This window comes from Cyanistes caeruleus, chromosome 21 (genome assembly GCF_971803275.1).
Source record: "Cyanistes caeruleus chromosome 21, bCyaCae1.hap1.1, whole genome shotgun sequence".
Lineage (NCBI taxonomy): Eukaryota > Metazoa > Chordata > Aves > Passeriformes > Paridae > Cyanistes > Cyanistes caeruleus.
Window position 1 is genome coordinate 3,878,165 of NC_141721.1, and position 20,790 is coordinate 3,898,954.

Here is a 20,790-nt window from a genome sequence, read left to right on the forward strand (position 1 = left end):
AGGGCTTGGCAGAGGCCTGGCAGCTGGACTAGGACAGTCTCAGGAGTCCCTGCCCAACCTCTCCCTGATGCCCCCACCTGCCTGGTCTGGCTCTGCCATCAGCCCCAGGAACAAACCCCACAGGGAGCCTCTCATTTGCTCTTGGGGGATGTAGGACATCTCACCCATGGAGTGACAAGGACAACCAGGTGCTCTAGAGGGAAACTTAAGAGATGGGGACAGGCTTGGAGGGTGCCCAGCACCACACCAGCCCAGGTGTTTGCTTCCCAAGGGAGATTTGCCCTCAGAAACCTGGTGTGGACTCCTCTGCCCTTCCCGGTCTGGAGGTGAGCAGTCAGCGATGCTGATGGCAGCATCAGTCCCTTGGCAGCCTGGCCATTGCCTGAGAAAAGGGAAGCTCCCAGTCCCAGACTGCAGATCTGACAGCGGCACGTGTTGGGATCGTTGGCCACAGGCAGACCATGGGCTGTTTAACCTAATTAGAAATGTCTTGGACTGAAACTACACAGGAGGCACCCTCCCCCTAACCACGGACGATCGCTCAAGCAGGACTTGGGCTCCCTTCTGCGCCACAGCCATGGCTTGCTGGGTCCCCTCCAAGTGACTCCTGCTTTGGCTATGTCCCAAAGGTAGGAACAGCCTTTCAAACACCCACCCAGCCGTGGGAAGTGGGAGAAAAGAGGCAAAGAGAGAAGGGAGAGGGGTTAATTCTCTGTGTGTGTCTCTGCTCCGTGAGCAGGCAGTGCTCCACGCCAGAGCCTGCTGCCAGCATCTCACCCATTAGCTGCGCTCAGCAGCTCAAGACCAGCCTTGTGCTGCTCCAATTATCCCTCCCTGCCCAGCACACGCTCGCCTTTGTCTGCAATCCCACCAGTCTGTCCATCAAGCCCTTCTCCTTGGGGACCGGGCTGTACCGAGCTGTGCACACGGAGACGGGAGCTGGGAGCGCACAAAGAGCAAAGCCAGGGACTCAGGTGGTCACAGCTCTGCTCGATGCCTCAGTTTTCCCTGGGGAGTTATGCAGATGATGCTGAGCTCTCACATTGGCTTTGAAACAGGACCAGCTGGTTCAGACTCACAGTCCTGGCAGCCAAGGACTGAGCGGTAAAAGCCCAGAGCGGTGCTGGAGCAGCACCTGCCCACAAGATGTTCTGCTGAGCACTCTCCCAGCCACCAAAAGGGCCGAGGCTCTTCATTTAAAGCTTATTTAAGCCCCTTGTCCAGACTCTTCATGCAGCACAGACCTTTGGCGTGCAGGATATCCTCCAGCAGCTCAGATCCTTGCTGCTTGAAGATCCACCTCCTTCAGTCCCAGCTCCCACCAGCCTCCTCAAGCGCCTCTGGCTTTGTTCTCCTCCGAGCAGTCCTTTGCTCTGAGACTGCTCCTTCCAGCTCAGCACTATTATTTATAGCCCTGGGGTTAATCTTTGATGATTACGCTTCGTTTTGCAAAACCAAGCCTGTAAAGGTGACAGCCAGGGCTGCCTGGGTAACCTTAAGGCACCTTTGGCTTCCCCATGTGCTCATTACAGTGCTGGCCATAAGGAGCCTGCCAGGAAGATGCCCTGGAGATGACTCCTGCCCCCACGAGCAAAGGCCACTTAACACCTCAGATGTGATACTCAGTGACCTGGGCAGGTTGTTTTACCCCATGCCTTGTTTTTTTCCTGCCTAGAGGAGGATCCTGAATGTTTCACACTGTCCCAAGCCCATGTGCTCCATCCAGGTAGGGCACAGCCATGTCCCTGTGTCCCACCCAGCCTGGCGTGCCAGCAGAGTGGTGGGAGGGAAGCTCTCCCTGCTGCCACGGCTTCCCTGCCTCCCCCCTCGCCCTGATTTCCTGACCCTAATGAAGCATTAATATTCAGTGAACCTGCAGCATCTATTCCTGTCCCAAGTGACCTGGTTTCCAGGCTGATGGATGGTGCACGCCGGGCCAGCCATACTGCCTGGGCCATTAAGCATTGCACTGATAAATCATCATCGAGCTGAGGTGGACCCTGCTGAGGCTGGGGACAGTCCTGTGCAGGGCAGGAGCAGCAACTGGCATGTCTCCAGCAGGAGTTGGGCTGCTTTGGATACCAAACCTGAGCCCTAAGCCCCCTTCCAGGGCAGGTGCAGCCCCCCAGGACCAGGCACTGTGAGGAGTGATTAAAAGCAGAGGAACAGTACAGGATCTCCTTGGAGAAGCTTCTTGCATAGGGTTCCTGCCCATGGCTGGTGGGGTAAGCCAGACATTGAGACCTTCTGCACTTGGGTTTCATCATCTAGGACAGGATTGCAACGCTGGCCTCTGTTCAGCACCCAGAGGTCTCCAAATGATCAGTGCAGGACAACTTTTAACCTCTCCAGAGGTAGGATTCTGCCTCAGAGGGGCAGATCCTGCCTCCAGCTGTCTGAACAGCCAACCAACCAACCAACCAACCAACCATCAAATCAACCAACAAACCATCAAATCAACCAATCAACCAATCAAACAACCATCAAATTAAACAAACATTGACTCAAAGCCAACATCCATCCATCCATCCATCCATCCATCCATCCATCCATCCATCCATCATCCATCCATCCATCCATCCATCCATCCATCCATCCATCCATCATCCATCTCTATATACTCTCTCCTTGTCCATCCATCTATCCAGTCATGCATAGATACACCCTCCTCCACCCACCCACCTGCCCATTGATACTCAGAGGCAATCAAGGATGTGCCTCTCTGGGATGAGATGCACAGATGGACCAGCTGGAAGCTGCCTGACTTACATTTGGCGCCCGTGCTGGTCCTCCCTGGTGAGCACACCCTCCTTCTCCATCAGCATTTGCCGAAAGGTCCCCACTTTCTGTCGGATCTCCTCTTCGGAGTACCTGGATGGGCAAAGACGTGGTCAGGGCTGCTGTGGTTGGAGCATGGGCTCTCCATGGACCCGCTGAGGAACTCTATGCCTTTAAGTGACACATGGCCCAAGGGGACAATCAAAAGGGGAGGTGGTATGGTGACAGTCATCAGGGCCTGGAGGACAGCAGGACCTTTGCTCAGTCCCCTGCCACCCCTATCCACGTCCTCCTCTCCCAGCAGTGCATGGCAGAGGAAGGGACATCAGGAAAGGGGAGAAGAAAAGGATGACCATGAAGTGGCAAGTGTCCACCAAACCCCCTTGGCAGTGCCACCAATGCAGCCAGTGATTCTGGGGTTCACCCCCAGCATCTCTGTCCCATCACGAGCTCGCCCCATGATGCTCCAGGGCCCTGAAAGCCGTGACAGCTCTGTGCTACCGCTGAGCGCTGACTCAGGCTTCTGCAGGGTTATTAACAAGAGACACTAATCACTGTGTCCTGGCATCTGAGAACAGCCACTGCAAACCACGGCGCCCCCGCCGTCCCCAAGGTGTCCCTGGGAAGGGGCAGGTGACAGCCCTGGGCAGGTGTTCCTGTGCCACATCTCGTGGCTGCACAAGGCATCCTCCTCTACTAAAAATATCCCAAGGATGTAGTGGAGAGACCCAGGATGCTCTTGGCATCATCCCAGGGGAGAAGGTGAAGGGAGAGGGGAACCACCACACTGCCAGCCTGGGAGGGAAGGGGTTGGGCTCTGTGTGTGTCCTTGTCCTCAGGCATGGCCTCTGCAGGGGCTGCTCATGGCCCACCTTTTCCATCACATCCCATCAGCATCACTGCCACCAGCCCAGAAAAATGGATGCCAGAGCCAGGCTTAGCCCTGCAGTCCCAAAAGCTGGCACTTCACACAGCCCGTGCTGGGGAGGGTGATGCCCCTCACAGTGCTCTGGGTGCCCCTGGGCGCCCTGGGTGAGGAAGGGCACGTGGCATCACCCACCCCTCCTGCAGTGTCCATGAAGGGGAACACCGAGGAAAAGAGAATTAATATTAATGAACTCATTTGCAATGAAAGACTCTCATTAATTCCCCAGCCAGATTCCACACAGAAGAAAGGATGATAACAGGGTATGGAGGCAGCCTGGCTGCTTCCTCTCACCTTACACCTGGGCATGGGGAGCCCCAAAACCAGGGTAGCACCCTCAAATGCTGCTCTCCATTCCCTCGATGGCACTGCACCCGGCTGGGCAGAGTGACCACCCCGCAAGGATGGAGTTGCTGGCCCTGGCCATGCCATGGACACCAGCCAGCCCACAGCAGCAGGAAGATGTCTGCCCAAGATGAGCATTTGCTGCAGCATGTTAAGAACACGGCCAGTGCTCTTGGAGAGGGGACATGAGGCCAAACAGGAGGTGACAGATGGGCCACTGCGGCTGGGCCATTAGCAAATCTGTGGGGGGAGGCCAAGGGAAGGAACTCCCCACCACCTCCAGAGATGGAGGCAGGAGCACCACCAGCCCTTTCCCTCCTGCATTCCCCTGGTGCTGCTTCTTACCCCATTGCAGGGGGTTTGCTTTTGCATTTAACATATAGAATGGATTTGGGAAAGAAAGAAAATTTTGCTGACACTTCTTTTCCGGACAAGGAATCCAGCCTGCAGGCAGGGAATAACAGTGCTGGCAGCCTGGAGCGAGCTACAGCACAGGCAGGAGGAGCCATCCGCCTTTAAGGAAACAAGGGAGAGTTTAAATCCCTGCAGAACCCCCACTGCTGACATTCATATCCATCCTGGGGCTCTGCCCTCATTACAGCTCCCCCAAGGCCATAGCCAGGAGGCTGTCCCTGGTCCAGGCAGAAATCTCAGGGGTGCAAATCCCTTCACATGGAACCCCCCCTGGAAAGCCCCTGTGTGGAGGGGAAGAGCAGGCGGAGGATTAAGCAGGTTGACCAAGATTATTACTGTAATTATATTATCATTTCGGCGTATCGCCATCATCAGTGTTATTAATAGCCTTAATAACAGCAAAGCAATTATAGCAATAACAACAATCCTGGTTGCAGTGTTGCTATTACCCATTGCAGTAATGATACTACCAGTAGTAAGATCCCTACTAGGGCTCGGGAACCCAACAGGAGGCTCTGGGCTCCCCAAAGCGCCAGGTCAGCCTTATTTATTTCCATAATGACAAATTAGGCACAATCATTATTCCAGTCTGTGTGAGACAATTTAATTCTAGGTCACGCTTGCACTCTTAATGAAAGCCTTGGCGAAGCCTTCCCTCAATCCATTTTCCTTCTCCCCAGCTGATACCAGTCCCCGTCTACCCAAGTGTGCCGAAGAATTTGCTCCATCCATCAGGTTTTAGAGAGCTGTCAGAGGGATCAGGATGTTTGGCTGCTGCCAGAGACAGCACAGCCATGCCCAGCAGGGATGAGGGTCTCCTTTTTCTGGCCCCCCCCAGTCCCCTCTGCCCACCAAGGAAGGGATGTTCCTCAGCCCCTTGGGTTCTTCCCTATCTCTTTGTTTCCCAGGGGGAGAGGAAAGGCTGGGGAGCAGCTTGCAGTGTCTGGCCATGGCATTGGCAGGATGGGGGCCTGACAGGACAGGGGGGTGTCCTGTCACCCCAAAACCAGGGAAGAGAAGGAAGACAGGGCAAATGAAAGCCCCAAACCAGCCTCTCCTGTGAGCAAACTCCAGCTTTCCTCTGGGATCCCACATCCCAGGATAGGTGGCACTCATGACTTGCACAACCGTGAGCAACTTCACTCCTCCTTTCTGCTTCAGCTTTCTCTTCAGGACAAGCTGGGAGCTCAGACTTCCAAGCAGGGAAAGTGGATGAACTCCTGGGAATTTCTCTCCACAGACCAATTCACCAAAGCTGTTTGGTTCACCCAAAAGTGGATTTATTTCCAAATGGGAACATTTGCCACATCAAGGTATTTTTTTAAAGGGGGAGAACAAGGTGCAAACAGATCAAAAAGATCTCATCCCCAATGTCCCCACCACTCACCCCTGTTCCTCCATCATCTCCTGCAGCTCCATGCACTTCAGCTCCACCCGCCTCTTGCGCTCATGGTCCAGGATTTCCCGGTGAGCCTTCTTCACCATGCTGGGCTCCACCAGCCGCACCTCCTCCTCACCCTTGTGCCACGTTCCTGAGGCACCGGGCTGGGGGAAGCCGTTTGAGGCCTCCTGGGGCGAAGGCACGTCGGCCCCATTGTTGTAGAGAGCCATGATTGCCTGGGAAGGAAAGAAAGAGTCAGGGTCAGTCCCTGCCCTGCTTCCCCTCTCACCCCATGATAGTGAGGGGACCCTGCTAGGACCTGAGGGTAAAATCAGTCTTGAAAGCAGGTTGATGGGGACAGTGGCTAGATCTCCCTGCACCTTGCTTCAGCTTCCTCATCAGCTTTTAGCAAGGCTGGGGGCTACTCCCATCACCATGACAAGAAGGCTGGCTCCGGGGAAAGAGAGGAGGATGCTCTGCTCCAGCCTTGTACTGGAAAAACCTGGCCAAGGGTGGGTCTCTGTGGGGTTCAAGATGATACAGCAGCAGCAGGACAGGTGGGCAGGGGTCCCTCCCAGCCTCATGGACCCCACTGTCAGTGTGGGTTTGGAGCAGGGACAGGCATCCATCCTCACAGTTCTCTAGGGACCCAAAGACCTCATATATCCCCTTGCATTCCCCAGCTGCACTGGCTGGTTTGGTTGCAGTAGTGGGACATCCCAATGTCTGACTCAGGCAGCAAACACTTGCTGATGCTCTTGGGCTATGGCCTGGCACTCTTTGGCTGTGGCCCAGGGTGGGCTACAAGGGGAGATGAGGATCCCCACCAGCTTCTGCCCCCCCTGCCTTTCCCCTGCTCCTTCATCTTCACGTGTGTCTGCCTCCTCTTTGCACCACACGGTCAATGTGTCCTCACTTGGCTCCAAAAATAACCCCTGGAAAAGGACAACTGTTCCCAAGCAGCACTGCCGTGCTGAGGCTCCGGCTGATGCTCCCCGAGCCTGAGGGTGGAGATGCTCCCAAATCTCCTGGATCATCCAGACAGACACAGCCCTGTCTCAGCGCCCTCAGGCCATCGGCACATGGCTGAGCACCCATTTCTCACTGTCCCTGTTGTCCCACCATGCCCCAGCTCCCCTGCTCAGCCCCCCAGCATTCCAGCCCTCTCCTGAGCATGGGATGCTCCCACTGGAGATCTGCTGCCTTAACCACCAGCTCCACCAGGCTGCAGAGGCACCACCTGGGCTTTACTAGAGCCCTGCACAAAGAGAAACGATCAGTAGCAAAGGCAGAGCATCCTGCCTCACACTCCAAGCTGGATTTAGGCTTGGAGAAGCAGCTTTTGCCAGAAAGTCACTTCTCTGAGGTGTTTCTAGCCCAGGGATCCTGCTGGAAAGGCTTTTCCAAGGATGGGTGTTGCCTGCACATCATCTCCTATGCAGGAAGCAGCCAATCCTTGGGTGGCTGACACACGCTGCCCGTGGAGGGTGGGGCAAACACTGGCCCAGGCAAGGAGCCATCCCTAAACCCAGTAGAAGCAGGAAGGGCAGATGGACCATGGGCTGATCCACACTGTTTCAAGCCCAGGAAAGAAAGGTTTGCCATTCCTAGTGTGTCATTCCACCAGGATTCCAGGCAGCTCAGAGCTTTCCATGGCCATGCCAGTTGGGACAGAGCCAGGGTGGGAATGCAGATCAGCCACGAGGGGCTTTGACAAGGTTTCTTTGCTGTTTGAGGAGAGAAAATATCTCAGAGCCCTCCCCTGGGGAACCTGGCCAGAAGGCGTCTCCCACCCCATAGTATCCCCACAGGACATCCCTGACTTTCCTGCTGCCACTGGCTGCCCCTCACAGTCATTTATCTCCTGATGAGCCTGCCCAGGGAGAACAGCAGCTGAGTGCTTAATTACAAGGCTTTTTTTTTCTTTTTCTTTATTTTCCTTTTTTTTTTTTCTTTTTTTTTCTTTCCCCCATTACTACCATGCAGAGAGGAGCCAGCAGCCTTTAATTTCACAGAGACACAGGGGAGATCCTGCTGGTGCAGCAGGGCTCTGCACTCCTGGATGCTCATCCCTCCACCTGGAGGGTCTCCTGGTCCTGCCTTGCCTGCAGCACCCACATTTCAAACCCCATGACACCCCACAGCCCTGCCCAGCCCTCCCTGAACCCAGCCCCCTTCACATCCCAGTGTGGCTCAAGGCTGGAGAGCAGAGAGATGCTGCAGGAAAACCTGTCTTGGGGGCTCCTCTCCCTCTTTCTCCCATCAGGACATGAAGCCAAAAACCTGGAAGGAGGTTAGGGAAAGGGGGATGCTTCCCACTTAAAAAGCTTCCCCCACAAAGGGGCTCAGGGAAGCAGAGGGGAAAGGAGAGGATGCTTTCTGCAGCAGCCTCTGCTTTGCTCGTTCCCAGTGGGAATTCATTTTATCCTGAGCCCAGCAGTGGATAAATTCATTGCTGAGAAACCTTGAGAGTGTGTGAGATACAGAGCTGGGCAGGTGGATGGAGACAAACTGGCAGCTGGATGGGTACCTGTGGGAGAAGGCTGCATGGTGGGGGAAGCATGCAGATCCACCAGAAAATGCTCCCTGTTTCCATGAAAAGGATGCAGCTGGAGAAATCCCTTTGCACCTGGGGCCAGGAAGGTGGAGCTGGACTGGAGATGGACACAGAACTGCATCCCAGTGTCCCCTCAACCTGGAGCAATATCCACCATGGGAGCTGCCACCAGCCCCTGCCTCAGCCACAGCATGGACAGGGAAACAAAGGAATGGGAAAAACCCACCCACAACCCTCCCCCCAGCTCTCCAAAGGGCCCCCAGGCAAATCCCTGGGTGTCAAACAGAGCCAGCCCTACACTGGTGGTGACAATGGGGACAAGGCATGATGGCAGAGGGAGTCCACATCCCCCAGCTGGGTCTGAGCTCTCCCTGTCCCATGAGGAGAACCCCAGTGATGCCTGCACTCGTAAGGGACAGCTCAGGGACACAGAGTGGCTGTAACCACCACAACCTCAATCCATTGGCCACCACACAGGGACCACCCGGCTCTGCCAGCACCAAAACCGGCACCAAACCCATCAGCACAGCCCTGTCCAAAGAGCAGTGGTTCCCCGCCGGGCTTGGCGCTACCCCGATAATAAAGATGATGGTTAAATATTTCATTATCTGCAGTAATTACCCACAAAACATCAATCACTGGCTGCTGCTGCCCGGCTGCCTCGCCCAGAGGGAGACAGGCATTCTGGGGGGAGCTCTGTGTCTCCACACACTCCCAAAGGTTGCAGGATGTGGCTGGGGACAGCTGTTGGCATCCATTCCCACCTCCCAAATTCCCTTACTGACACCCAGGAGGGCCCAAACCCCCTGGCACCTTGGGCTGGGGCTGCTGGGGAGACTCCTGAGCAAATCCCTCTTTTCCCATATTAACCAGGCATTCGCCCACGTATTTTGGGATCCTGATCCTCCTCCTACGTGCCACCTTGGGCCTTGGGGAGGTCAATCCAGCTTTTCAGCTTGCAGGTGCTTTCTGATACCTGGATTAGAGCTTTTGGAAGTGTTCAGAGATGCCCCATTGTCCATCCTCATCCTCCATCCCTATCTTCACTCTCATCCACAAATTCCATCCTCATCCTCACGCCCCATCCTCATCCTCACCCCCATCCACCATCCTCATCCCCATTCTCCATCCCCATCCCTATTCTCAATTCTCCTCATCCCCATCTTCCATTTTTATCCTTCTTTTCCATCCTCCTCCTCCTCACTCTCCACCACCATCCTCCATCCTATGCCCAGGTCTCTCCCTCCCCAGCCATGCTTAAATCCCGCATGTACCAGCTCAGTGACTGCCAGGACAGACGGAAGGACGGACACACTGCATTGTGCCCCCGTCACACAGCCAGGACAGGCCCTGCCAGCTTGGGGTGCAAGGCCCAGCCTCGCCAGGGTTTGGGGCTGCTGCTTTCCAGCCAAGCTGTGAACAGAGCTCACTCCCTGTGGGGTGGGGTGAGGTGGCCCAGGATGTGACGGTCCCCATGTCCCAGCCCTGGAGCTGTCCAACCTGGCCTTTGTCCAGCTCACAGGTTCAGAATTCCAGATCAAAAGTAAAGAATCAAAACGATGGGGAAAACAGTGTTATTGCACCAAACCACTTCGGCCTTTTTATTTCCCAGCTCAGAACAAGCCCCATCCCTCTGAAATCCCCCTTGGGCCCGGCTCAGCCCCCGGCGCTGAGCAGCAGTGCCGCAGGGCCCCACCGCCGTACTGCGGATGGAGCCGCTTTCCTGGGGACAGCGGGGATGGCAGCGGCAGGGTGGCGGTGCCTGGATGCTCTCCCGAGTGCCTGGATGCTCTCCCGAGTGCCTGGATGCTCTCCCGGCATCTCTCCCTCGCTGGGGAAAAGCAGCAGCGGTTCCCGGGCATCCTGCTCCCTTCCCCGTGCCTCGGTGCTAATTAAAGCCGCCTCCGGCCGGTGCTCCATTAATTCTCGCCACATCCAGCTGCACCAGCGAGCACCCGCGTGCCGGGATGCGGGCACGGGATGTGGGCAGCGAGCCCAGGACGGCGGCTGCCCCGGCCACTCGTGCACTGAGCGTGCCAGAGCTCGGCCCCGACACGCCAGGGACAGCCCAGTGAGGTGAGGATGCTCCAGTCACTCCAGAGAGGCTGAGAGGGGTGGTCCCCGCGGTTCTCCTGCCTGTTGGGATCTCATCAGGACACGCCACCACTGACTGAAACTATAACCCCGTCCCCAGTCATGCACAGCCCCATCTCAGGCTGCTCCCTGTCTGTGCTGTGGCGACAGCTGGGAGAAGATATTTTTTTTCAGGATACAAAATATGCCAGAACACCATGGCCAGGCAGTCGGCCTCCTCTGAACACGCAGCTGGAGTTACAAGGAGGAAAAGTCCGGGGTTGCTGCCATTAATTGGGCTGACCTTCTCTGGAGCTGCCTTCCAGTGCCAAAAACCATGAGTCAGACCTTCAAGAACGAGGAAAAAGGCAAATCTAGCTTTAAAAGTGCAGCCATTCTGGGGCTCGTTAGCGCTGCCCTTCAGCCCCAAGCCACAGGGATGATGGCCATGGGAAGGGGCAGTGGGAATGGATTGGTGACAGCTGTCCCAGTGCTTCCATCCCTTTTTCCCCAAGCCCAGGGCATCCTTTCCTATAGCTGCCCAAGCAAAATTTGACACCTCACAGACTTTAAAGCAATTAGTAAAGAATATATGGATGCTGGCATGGTGGTCAGGAGATGCAGCTGCATGTGCATACCTACGTCTGTGCAGATATATATACACACACATATATATATATAAAATATATATATATATATTTTAAAATAGATGAGGAGGCTGGTGTAGAAGCTAAACAGTTGCTAAGCAACTGGGTTCCTTCCTGGCTTGGGGATGTAGGGATGGGGGAACCAGGATTAGGGACTGGTCCCTCACCGGACAAGCATCACACAGGGGTGTGGGCACAGAGATCCCCTGGAGATGATCCAGGGAAAAGGGAACAATGGAGGGTGAGGAGCCAGGATTTACTCCTGTCCCCAAAACGTCGTGGCTGAAGCCCCCCCAGCCTGAACCCGTTGGGCTGTTGGCTGTTGAGAAGCTCCATTCTCAGCTCTGGCTGGAGAAGAGCCAGTGGGAAAGGGGTCACACCACGACAGGGAGCAACCCCAGGACCCAGGCAGCGACCCCATTCCTGAATCAGGGATGAGGGAAAGGAGCAGCACATCCACGTGGCAACAGCAATTCCCCCTTACTGAGTGGAGAGGCAGCAGATCCAGGTGATGGGTTTTCCTATGGGATTCCGAGCCCCATACCCCTTTGGCCACACCTTCCTCATCCCCTTGGGAATGCCATGCCAGACCTTCCCCAAACAGGAGGTGCTTAAATAAGGAATGGGGACTGAGAGGGGGAACAGTCACCCCAGGTTTTGCACCTTTGGGGCTATTTGCTTTGCTGGTCAAGGAGTCAGGAGGAGGCACAGTCAGCCTGAGGCCCATCACCCCTCTGAGGAAGGGGAGTAATAACACTACTACAAATAAAAGCAATTATTGAGCACATGGAGGAGCAGGGGATGACTGTCACAATGAGGTCACCTTCCCCGGTGGGGACACAATCCCGGCGAACAACCCCTGGTGCTGAGCACTGCAGGTAGAGGGGGGGTCACAGCCAGTGCAGGGGGAGCATCCAGCTGGGAATCCCCACCAAACCCCCCCTCCCGTGGCTGGCTGGGTGGTTGTGTAACGGGAGGAGCTATTCCGGGGTTTGAGCACATTATATAAGCCACGGGCCACCTGGCCGGGGAAAACGGGAGCTGGGAGACAGGAAGGAGGAGGAGGAGAAAGGGCTCTGGGGATTGGGGACCCCCACATCAGGCAGACCCTCAGCATAAGCACTAACCCCATAGAGTGACCTGCATCCCCTGCCCAAAGATATGGGGTGAACACCCTCTGCTCCCTCTTCCAGCAGCATCCAGGATCCACTGCCACACATCCACCCACAGCTGGATCTGGCCCCTGGGGCATGAGACCCTTTGTCCAGGGGAAAAACATTGTTTTCTTGACACCAGGGACAAAGCCAAGCAGGACCCCTGCACCCCTCTGCCTGGAAAAAGCCTTGCTTTCATTCCAACAGTCACCAAGGAGCAAAGGTTCCCTTAAAATCTGCCCAATTTCTGGCTCTGAAAGCCCCTGACATTCCCTGCATGTGTTGTCAGGATGAGTCCTGGGGCAGGGGGAGGCACGTGGGATGGCAGGGGGATTTTAGGGGAAGGCAGGTGAGACACAGAGGGTGGCACTGCATGAGGCCACACTGGCAGAGTGGGACAGAACAATGACGATATGTGTTTGGACACAAACGCTGTCCCCAAAATCCCCCCCAGTGGGGATGTCCCTGTGCCCCTGTCAGAGAAGAATCCACATGCCAGGGCAAGGAGACCAGATCTGCACCCTTGGAGAAGGTCCTTGACATTTGTCATCAAGCTGAGACACCCCCAAATGCAGCCAGCCCCCAGGTGACCCCCCTACAGCAGCGGGAGCACAGGCAAACCGAGACACATCCAGTCTGAAATCTTGCTCTGGAGGGAATGAATGAACCTGTGTCCTCTGAAAGCCACCTGCTCCCCCTGAGCCACGGCCCGACCCCCCTGCATGGCACAGCCCGGACATCCCTGGGGACAAACCTCCTGATCTGGGAAGGAGAAGCACAAAACACTGGCAAAAGACAAGCGGTTGAGTTGCTGCTGTGGCTACCCGCTGCCAAGCCTTGCCCCCTCTCCTTCCCTCGTGCAACACCCGCAGGGTTTGAAATCTCATCAGCCAAACCCTCCCCAGCACAGCCTGGGGGTCCACCCAGAAGAAAGAGGGGCTTTGGGGACCTGGTCTCATCCTCATCTCCCACCTGCACCACACAAGGCACCAGCATCTGCTGAGGGATCATCACTGTCCCGTCCTTCCCAGCCAAAAACCCACTGGGGGTCACCCACTGTCCCAGTCCCAGCCTGTCTCTCCCCAGCATGGAAAAGAGGGATGGGGGTGCTCTCCCCCAGCCACTCCCCCAGCACCAGGGAGCCCCCCGGCACATCCGCGTCCCTGCAGAGACCCCCTGTGCCCCAAAAATCACCTCACCTCCGGGCTCCTCACCCCATCCCACACCCCCAGGAGCATCAAACCTCACGGGGGGACACCCCTGGCACACACCTCCCGGTGGGGTCCCCAGCTGTCCCAGCACCCACAATACGACGCACGCCTTGCCGATCCCTTCCATCCGTGTCCCTCTGGAGACCCCAATTCCCAGCCCCCTGAGGAGCACCGCACCCCCAAATCCCCATTACCGGGGGTCGTCATCCCTCTGCCCCTAGCATCACCGGATGGGTGGGGGGGACCCGTCCTCTGCCACCTCTCCCACCCCCAGCGTCCCCCCCAGGGCCCAGTGCGGTCCCACCGCACCCCCTCCCCTCCCTTCCCGGCCCCCCCCGCCCGGCGCCGGCCCGACAGCCCCGGGCCCGGCCGCGCCTCACCTCGCCCCGCCGTCCCGCTGGGCCCGGCCCCGCTGGGTCTCTGTCGGCCGCGGGGGGTGCCGGGGGTGCCGGGGGTGCCGGGGGTGCCGGTGGGTGCCGGTGAGGGCCGGGGGTCCCGCCGGCCGCGGCCCCTCCCGCGCGGCCCCGGCGCGGCCCCTGCTGAAGTGCTGGACAGCTCCGGCCCACGGAGCCGCCCGCCACAGAGCGCCGCCGCCGCGGGGGAGCGCGGCCGCACCGCCGCCCGCAGCGCCGCCTGCCGGCCGGAGGGTGCAACTGCACCGCGCTGTGCCGAGCGTCCCTCCTTACTGAGAGCCCGCTCTTATAGAGAACCTGTTCTTATAGAGAACCCAGTTCTTATAGAGAACCCTGTTCTTACAGACCCCTGTTCTTATAGAGACCCCTGTTCTTATAGAGAACCCCTGTTCTTATAGAGACCCTGTTCTTATAGAGACCCCTGTTCTTATAGACCCCTGTTCTTATAGAGACCCCTGTTCTTATAGAGACCCTGTTCTTATAGAGAACCCTGTTCTTACAGACCCCTGTTCTTATAGAGACCCCTGTTCTTATAGAGACCCCTGTTCTTATAGAGACCCCTGTTCTTATAGAGACCCCTGTTCTTACAGACCCCCTGTTCTTATAGAAACCCCTGTTCTTATAGAGACCCTGTTCTTATAGAGACCCCTGTTCTTATAGAGACCCTGTTCTTACAGACCCACTCCTTACAGAGACCCTGTTCTTATAGAGACCCCTGTTCTTATAGAGACTCTGTTCTTATAGAGACCCCTGTTCTTACAGAGAACCCTGTTCTTATAGAGAACCCTGTTCTTATAGAGAACCCTGTTCTTATAGAGACCCTGTTCTTACAGAGACCCTGTTCTTATAGAGACCCCTGTTCTTATAGAGAACCCTGTTCTTATAGAGACCCCTGTTCTTACAGACCCACTCCTTACAGAGACCCCTGTTCTTACAGAGACCCCCGTTCTTATAGAGAACCCAGTTCTTACAGAAACCCTGTTCCTATAGAGACCCCTGTTCTTATAGAAACCCCTGTTCTTATAGAGACCCCTGTTCTTATAGAGACCCCTGTTCTTATAGAAACCCTGTTCTTATAGAGACCCCTGTTCTTATAGAGACCCTGTTCTTATAGAGACCCCTGTTCTTATAGAGCCCCCTGAATTCCACCCTGAATTTCATCCCACCCTTTACCTCCCCACCATGATGTCCCCAGAGGTTCCCCCAGTACCAGCCCAGTGCTTCCCAGCCCTGCCCAATTCCCAGCACTGCCTGGGAGCAGCTGGAGCATCCTCACCCTGGCAGGTGGCTTTGGGATGACTGCGGGGTTGTGGTGATGCAGGAGGTGTCAGGTCCCCAGCAGGGACATTCCCCAGTGCTGCAGCTCAGGTAATGAACTGGTATTAATAAGCCCATAATTAATTTTTATTGCCTTCAGCGATGCTAAGCACTCACCCTCCTCGGCATACGGGAAATGATGAAACCAGAGAAGCTCCCAAACCTCCCTAAACCACCTCAAAACGGCCCAGTGTGGTCATGGTCTGGATTTATCTTCCCAAAACACTCTGAATTCACCCTGGCTGCTCTGCCAGGGACACCAAACGCCCCTGGCTGGGGACACGTGGTCCCACCCCTGGCTCAGATTCCCCTGCACTGCCTGGGCTCTGCACCCCCTGTGACCACAGCTCCCTCCTGAATTTGGCTGCAGGCTCCCAAGCAGAGCCCAGCAAAGGCACCTGGCCATCACTCTGAGCAGGATCTGGCCTCAGAGCAGGAACTGGGGAGGGAGCTGCTGCAGAGACAGGGATGGGAAACCAGAGATGGGGTCTAAGGGGAGCTTTCCTGGGGGCAGCCAAAGCTGGAGAGGCCTGTCCTGGTGGAGATGTCTCCACAATTGGTGGCAGTTGGGTGATGCTGTTTCCTGAGGGAGGACAGACCCAGGAACCAAAGTGCTGCCAGCAACACCAGCCCGAAATCGCTCCATCCCTCTCCTCCCTATCCCTGTGCACAGGGCCCGGGTGGCAGCAAGCCATGGGGACAGATCCAGCTGGGGGCTCACAGTGCCCAGATGCAAACAGTGTTGGAGAGCATGAGCATCCTCTTTCCACAAGGATTAAACAACAGTCTGGGGTTGTTTGCTACATCTGCTGAGCGAAACCTGCATCCTGCATCCATTATCCATGTAAGGACTGCATAAACAAGTGGCCATGTGTTGGATTTGTGTCTCTATTAAACTCCAGCCAAGCAACGGGGCTGGATTTGGGAGGTGCAGCCCCTGGAGCACTGCCAGGGTCACTGCTGCCTCCCCCTGCTCCTACCTTTGTCCCTGCCATGTCCCCCCTCAGGGCTGACAGCAGATGTCACCTCCTAGGAGGAACCTCCTGCATGGTCAGAACTATTCCTGGTTTATTGCTGGAGGGGGAAATCAGCCCATGAGAGGAAAATCCAGCATTGCCAGGGTGAGCCCATGCCCTTTGCAGCACCATTATCTCCCCAACACCCCGCAGCGTCCGCAGCGCTGAATAATGCATCAGGTCCTGGGAAACAAAGAGGATGAGGGATGAAAAAGCAGCACAGGGAGACCCTGGCATGGGAGGGGACAGGAGCCCCATGGGCTTTCCTGATTTTGGCCAGGAGCCAGAGCTTTGCAGCAGGACCACAGCAGGGTTTGACCGATAGCCTGGGAGAAGAGCAGCGGGAGATGGAGCACAGCCCAGCCTGAGAGCTGGCACGGGCAGCAAACACAGCCACAAGCACACCTGGAACGGGAGAAGGGCTGTAGCTATCCAGGTGGGAGAATTTCAAGAAGAGCAGGAGGAAAAAGCTGCCAGGCAGGCGGGCAGGGTGAATCTGTGAGAGCAGCGAGAAGGGGTGATCTGGTGGAGAACAAAAGGGGAGAGATGGAAGGAGCAGAAGGGTCGGTAATTGCAGGCAAACAGGCAGAGCCAGCCACGGCTGGGGGGAGAGGAGGAAAAATCATCACTTGAAAGAAAGCGAGGATTTAGGAAAGAGGAGAAAGAAAAGGCGATAAATAATTAAAGGAGATCAAACGAGGCAGGCAGCAGAACAGGCCTAATTGCAAGGATTTGCACTGAGGTTCGACATCTCCAGCAGCCTCCTCCTGACGCAGAAGAAAGGGCGGCCGGGAGCGGCGGTGCTGTGAGGGAACGTGCTGCTGGCACAGCACAGGCAGGAACCCCTGATCAAAGCCTGGTGCTGCCTTTCATGGTGCTCAACAACCTCAATGAGGCAGGGGAGGGAAAGAAAATACCAGAAAATGGGGGGGGCAAAGCAAAGGCATGGAGGGAAAGGTGCTGTGATCCTGTGAGAGCCCGGGATACGATGGGGACGAGGCATCGGAACAGCCCCACGCGTGCCCAGGGTGACCTTGGGCCATTCGATCGTGGCCTGGTGGCTGGAGGCTCCCATCGATTTGGGCTTGACCATGTGGCCACGTGGCCCAGCTCAGTGCTGGGGTGGGTTTGCTGGGTTTCCTGCTTCCTCAGGGTTCCCCAACCCTCCTAGCCCTTGGCAGGGCTTTTTCTCCCCTGTGGATTTATCGGGTCACTCTTTGAAGCCCTGGGAAATGTTCTGTAGCTGTGCTGTGCTGCAGCAAGAGATGCCCACCTCCTGTGCCCACTTCCCTCAGCTCACCCAGGAGCTCTGTCCAGGAGGAAAGAACAATCCAGCATTGCCCTTCCAGCCTGGAAATACCTCTGAGCAAGTCATTCATGGCCAGAGTCATCTTTTGTTTTAACAAACCCAAAGGGCAAACCCTCCCAAAGCATCACCCAGGATGCAGGACTTGCCACTGTCCCAGAGTCTCCAGCTGCATCCTCCCCTATATCCAGTGCCCACAGTCTCATCTGTGACCCCATCCAATCTGTCCCAGTGTCACCACAGAGTCCCTGCAGGCAGCAGGTGCCAGGGACAGGCGGTGTGGTGGCAGAGCTCAGCTTGAGCATGCTAACCTCTCCTAACAGGCAATCAAATCCCTGCCCCGGCAGGACTCCCTGCATATTAATTGCACTGTGTTATCCAGCCATCTGCTCCCACAGCCAGGAAAAGAGCAATCCCTTTGGTCTCCTTTATTAACAGGTTTCCCTGTAAATGCAAACAAACGCTCCTGCCTCGGCACCGCTCTCCAGCTCTGCTTTGAGGCACCCAGAAGGGAAGTGGGAGCTCTTCAATAAATCAAGAGTAAGGAATGCAAAGGTGGTGATTTCACATTGCCTGTGGCCAGGCAGGAGAGCCAGGGGAGGGGGAGAGGCCTGTTCAAAGCCAGATCCACAGCTCAGATGGTTTGTGATGCTCCTGCTCACATTAAAACCTTTTGCCCTTGCACCTCAAGGAAAGGGGAAAACTGAGCTGGCTGTGGAGATCTGCCTGTGCCCCCAGCTACACCCAGCCAACCTCGGGGTGTGTTTCACCTCTCCTTTCTCCATTCTTGGGCAGAGGATGTGGTGCTGCTCTGAACTGCCAGCCCCAGTATTGTGAGGCTGAGCACAGGGTACCCCAGGGGTGGTGGTGCACACACTGGGGAGGGGAAGGGCAGAAATGTCTCTGTCCTGGCACTTTTGTGGGGACAAATCACTGGAGATTGTGAATTTTGGAGGTGGGCTCGTGAGACAGGGCAATAGTTACCCAGCACCTTTCTGAAGTACCTCCAGCCCCCCAGATTTGCTCTTTTGCTGGAGCTGGGAAGGCAGCCAACTTTGGCAAGGCAGAGGCTGCACTAAACTATTGTTGTTTCTTCTGCTTCTCCTAAATATCACTGAAATGCCATGGATTGTCCTCAGGCTCAGCCACGCCTGCTGCAGCTGTACCCAGCCTTACCCCAAGGAAAGTGGCTGCTGCTGGCTCTCAGCACCCAGAGCTCCCCAGGGTGAGCTGGGGCTCGGGGTCTGTACCCCCACACCAAAGCACCGAGCCAGGAGGGGAAAACAGGTCTCCCAGGAATAATGGACAAGTCTGCCAGCCTGCTCCTGTGCTCATCCCACCTGAAGCCCCCCAAGAACAAGGATGACCAGGATGAGGCCTGAGTTAAACCATTCAGCATTTGCTTTTCTCCTTGTTCTATCCTTTCCTGTGTTTAACAAGCGGCTGCAGCAGCACAGGAGCAGCAGGTGGGCTCCAGTGACCTGACATATGGCCATCTGGAGAATCTTTATTTATTACTCTCCACACACATCTCCTCTGTATCTTGACATCTGTGCTCTGGTGCAGGGCTGGGCTGCCCAAGGAGGTGGCAGCTCCTTGTGCAGAAATGGTGCTGCGAGGGAAGAGGTGCTTAGAGACCATGGAGAAAAAAGTCTGCTCAGTAAAAAGGGTGAAACCCAAGAGATCTGCACAGGGCAGGTTTTTCACCTCCTCCAGACCTGGTCAGTCCCCTCCACAGGAGGTTAACACAAAGGCTGCCAGCACTGGAGTGAGTGCTGTGACACAGCAGGGCAGCCCCACTGCAGAACTTAGAGGAGAGAGGATGAAGGTCTTGTGTCTCAGAGCCACAGCAGCAGGAAACAGCTTCCAGGAGAGTGTTGGCTTATCTGGGTACACCCTGCTGAGTCCTGCTCCTCCCAGGGAGGAATATGCCCCAGATCCTTTCCTCCTCCAGGTAATCTGCTCAGAGAGAAGGGGTGGGATGTCCCACACCTTTACAAACCATCTCCAGACTTCAGAGGGATTGTTACCCTCCACAGCACTGCTCAGCCACAGGGACAGCACAGTGACTGAGCAGGGAACACTGACACAAGTCCATTTCTCACCTTTAATCAGTGTCCTTCTGGCCTTCCCTCATTGCAGGAAGACACAAGAAGGGTGTCTCATCTCCTTTCCCAAAACGGAGCAGCTATTTCCAGGGAATAGCATGGGATTGGGGAGAAGAAACAACCCCAAAACCCAGACAGTGTGGGGACTTTGTTAACATGCAGGAGATTTGAAGGAGACCCTGGAGAACCTAAAATTCAGCAGGTGCTGAGACATAATCCTCTTCTACCTCAGCTCCACTTGCCCATGCTGTCCCTGAGTCTCTACTGGTACAAGCAAAGCTTTCTGCTTGTCCATGCAATTCCCCAGATTTTGCTGGCTGTGGACTGCTGACACAAGAAAAGATTGAATAACCTAAGCCACACGATGAACCTCAAGTTCTAAAAAGTCTCCAATGCTCAGAAATCTGCTTTATCTGCTGTATTAAAAATAGCAGGAGTGGAACAAATGTGTGTTCCTGTCCTGCTGGTTGTAAGGCAAGGCTTTCCCTGCAGCCTCATGGAGCAGTGCCCCTGGACCACCCAGGCACCCAGACTGGACCATTTTCAACACCCTGTGCTGCCTATTTTGGGTTTGAAATTGCTGACAGGCCTGCAAGACCCCTACACCCAGTTAGAGTAGTTTTGCCACTTGCTTTCCCATTTACTGTTTGGAACACTCTCTGCCACATTCACAGGTCTGGCCTGTCACTCCTCCTCGGTGTCCTCCAGTTCCAACATCCTCCCCTGCCCCCTCCAACACCATCTTTAATTCTATTAATACCACCTAATAATTACTTTGTTCCAAGCCTGCTGAGTAATGACTGCCAACGCTTCTATTTCATTACTATTCCTGTAAAGAAACCAAGCTTTTAACAAGCTGAATTTCTGCAGAGGAGTGACAAGGACTGTGCTTGCTGTCCTCCTTGCCCACATCTTCCACAGGGCAGGAAGAGAACCAGGCACTTTATTCTCCATGTATCTACAACAGTCACAGCTGTGTGATCCAGTTCAGAATGATGAACTAATTAAAATCAAAAAAATAAAACCCAAGAGAGCTCAAGGAAAAATAAAAAATACACGTGGGAGGAAGATAAAAAGCAGTGACCAAAGAGCATCTATGACTTTTAGGTATCTTTATTATAAGCAACTACCCCACGATCTCTGGC

The 20,790-nt window shown here is 55.5% G+C and overlaps 1 protein-coding gene across 1 annotated transcript in view; it reads right to left on the reverse strand.

Annotated features, from left to right (window-relative positions):
• SRRM3 (serine/arginine repetitive matrix 3) overlaps nt 1–14,028 on the reverse strand; it is a 29,091-nt gene extending 15,063 nt beyond the window's left edge. The window contains exons 1-3 of the mRNA XM_086859864.1: nt 13,866–14,028; nt 5,850–6,079; nt 2,770–2,871 (exon numbers count right to left, since the gene is read on the reverse strand). Of these exons, the coding sequence (XP_086715990.1) occupies nt 2,770–2,871; nt 5,850–6,073 (326 nt within the window). The 5' untranslated portion in view covers nt 6,074–6,079; nt 13,866–14,028. The remainder of the gene's footprint in view (nt 1–2,769; nt 2,872–5,849; nt 6,080–13,865) is intronic.
• Between the last annotated feature and the right edge of the window lie 6,762 nt (nt 14,029–20,790).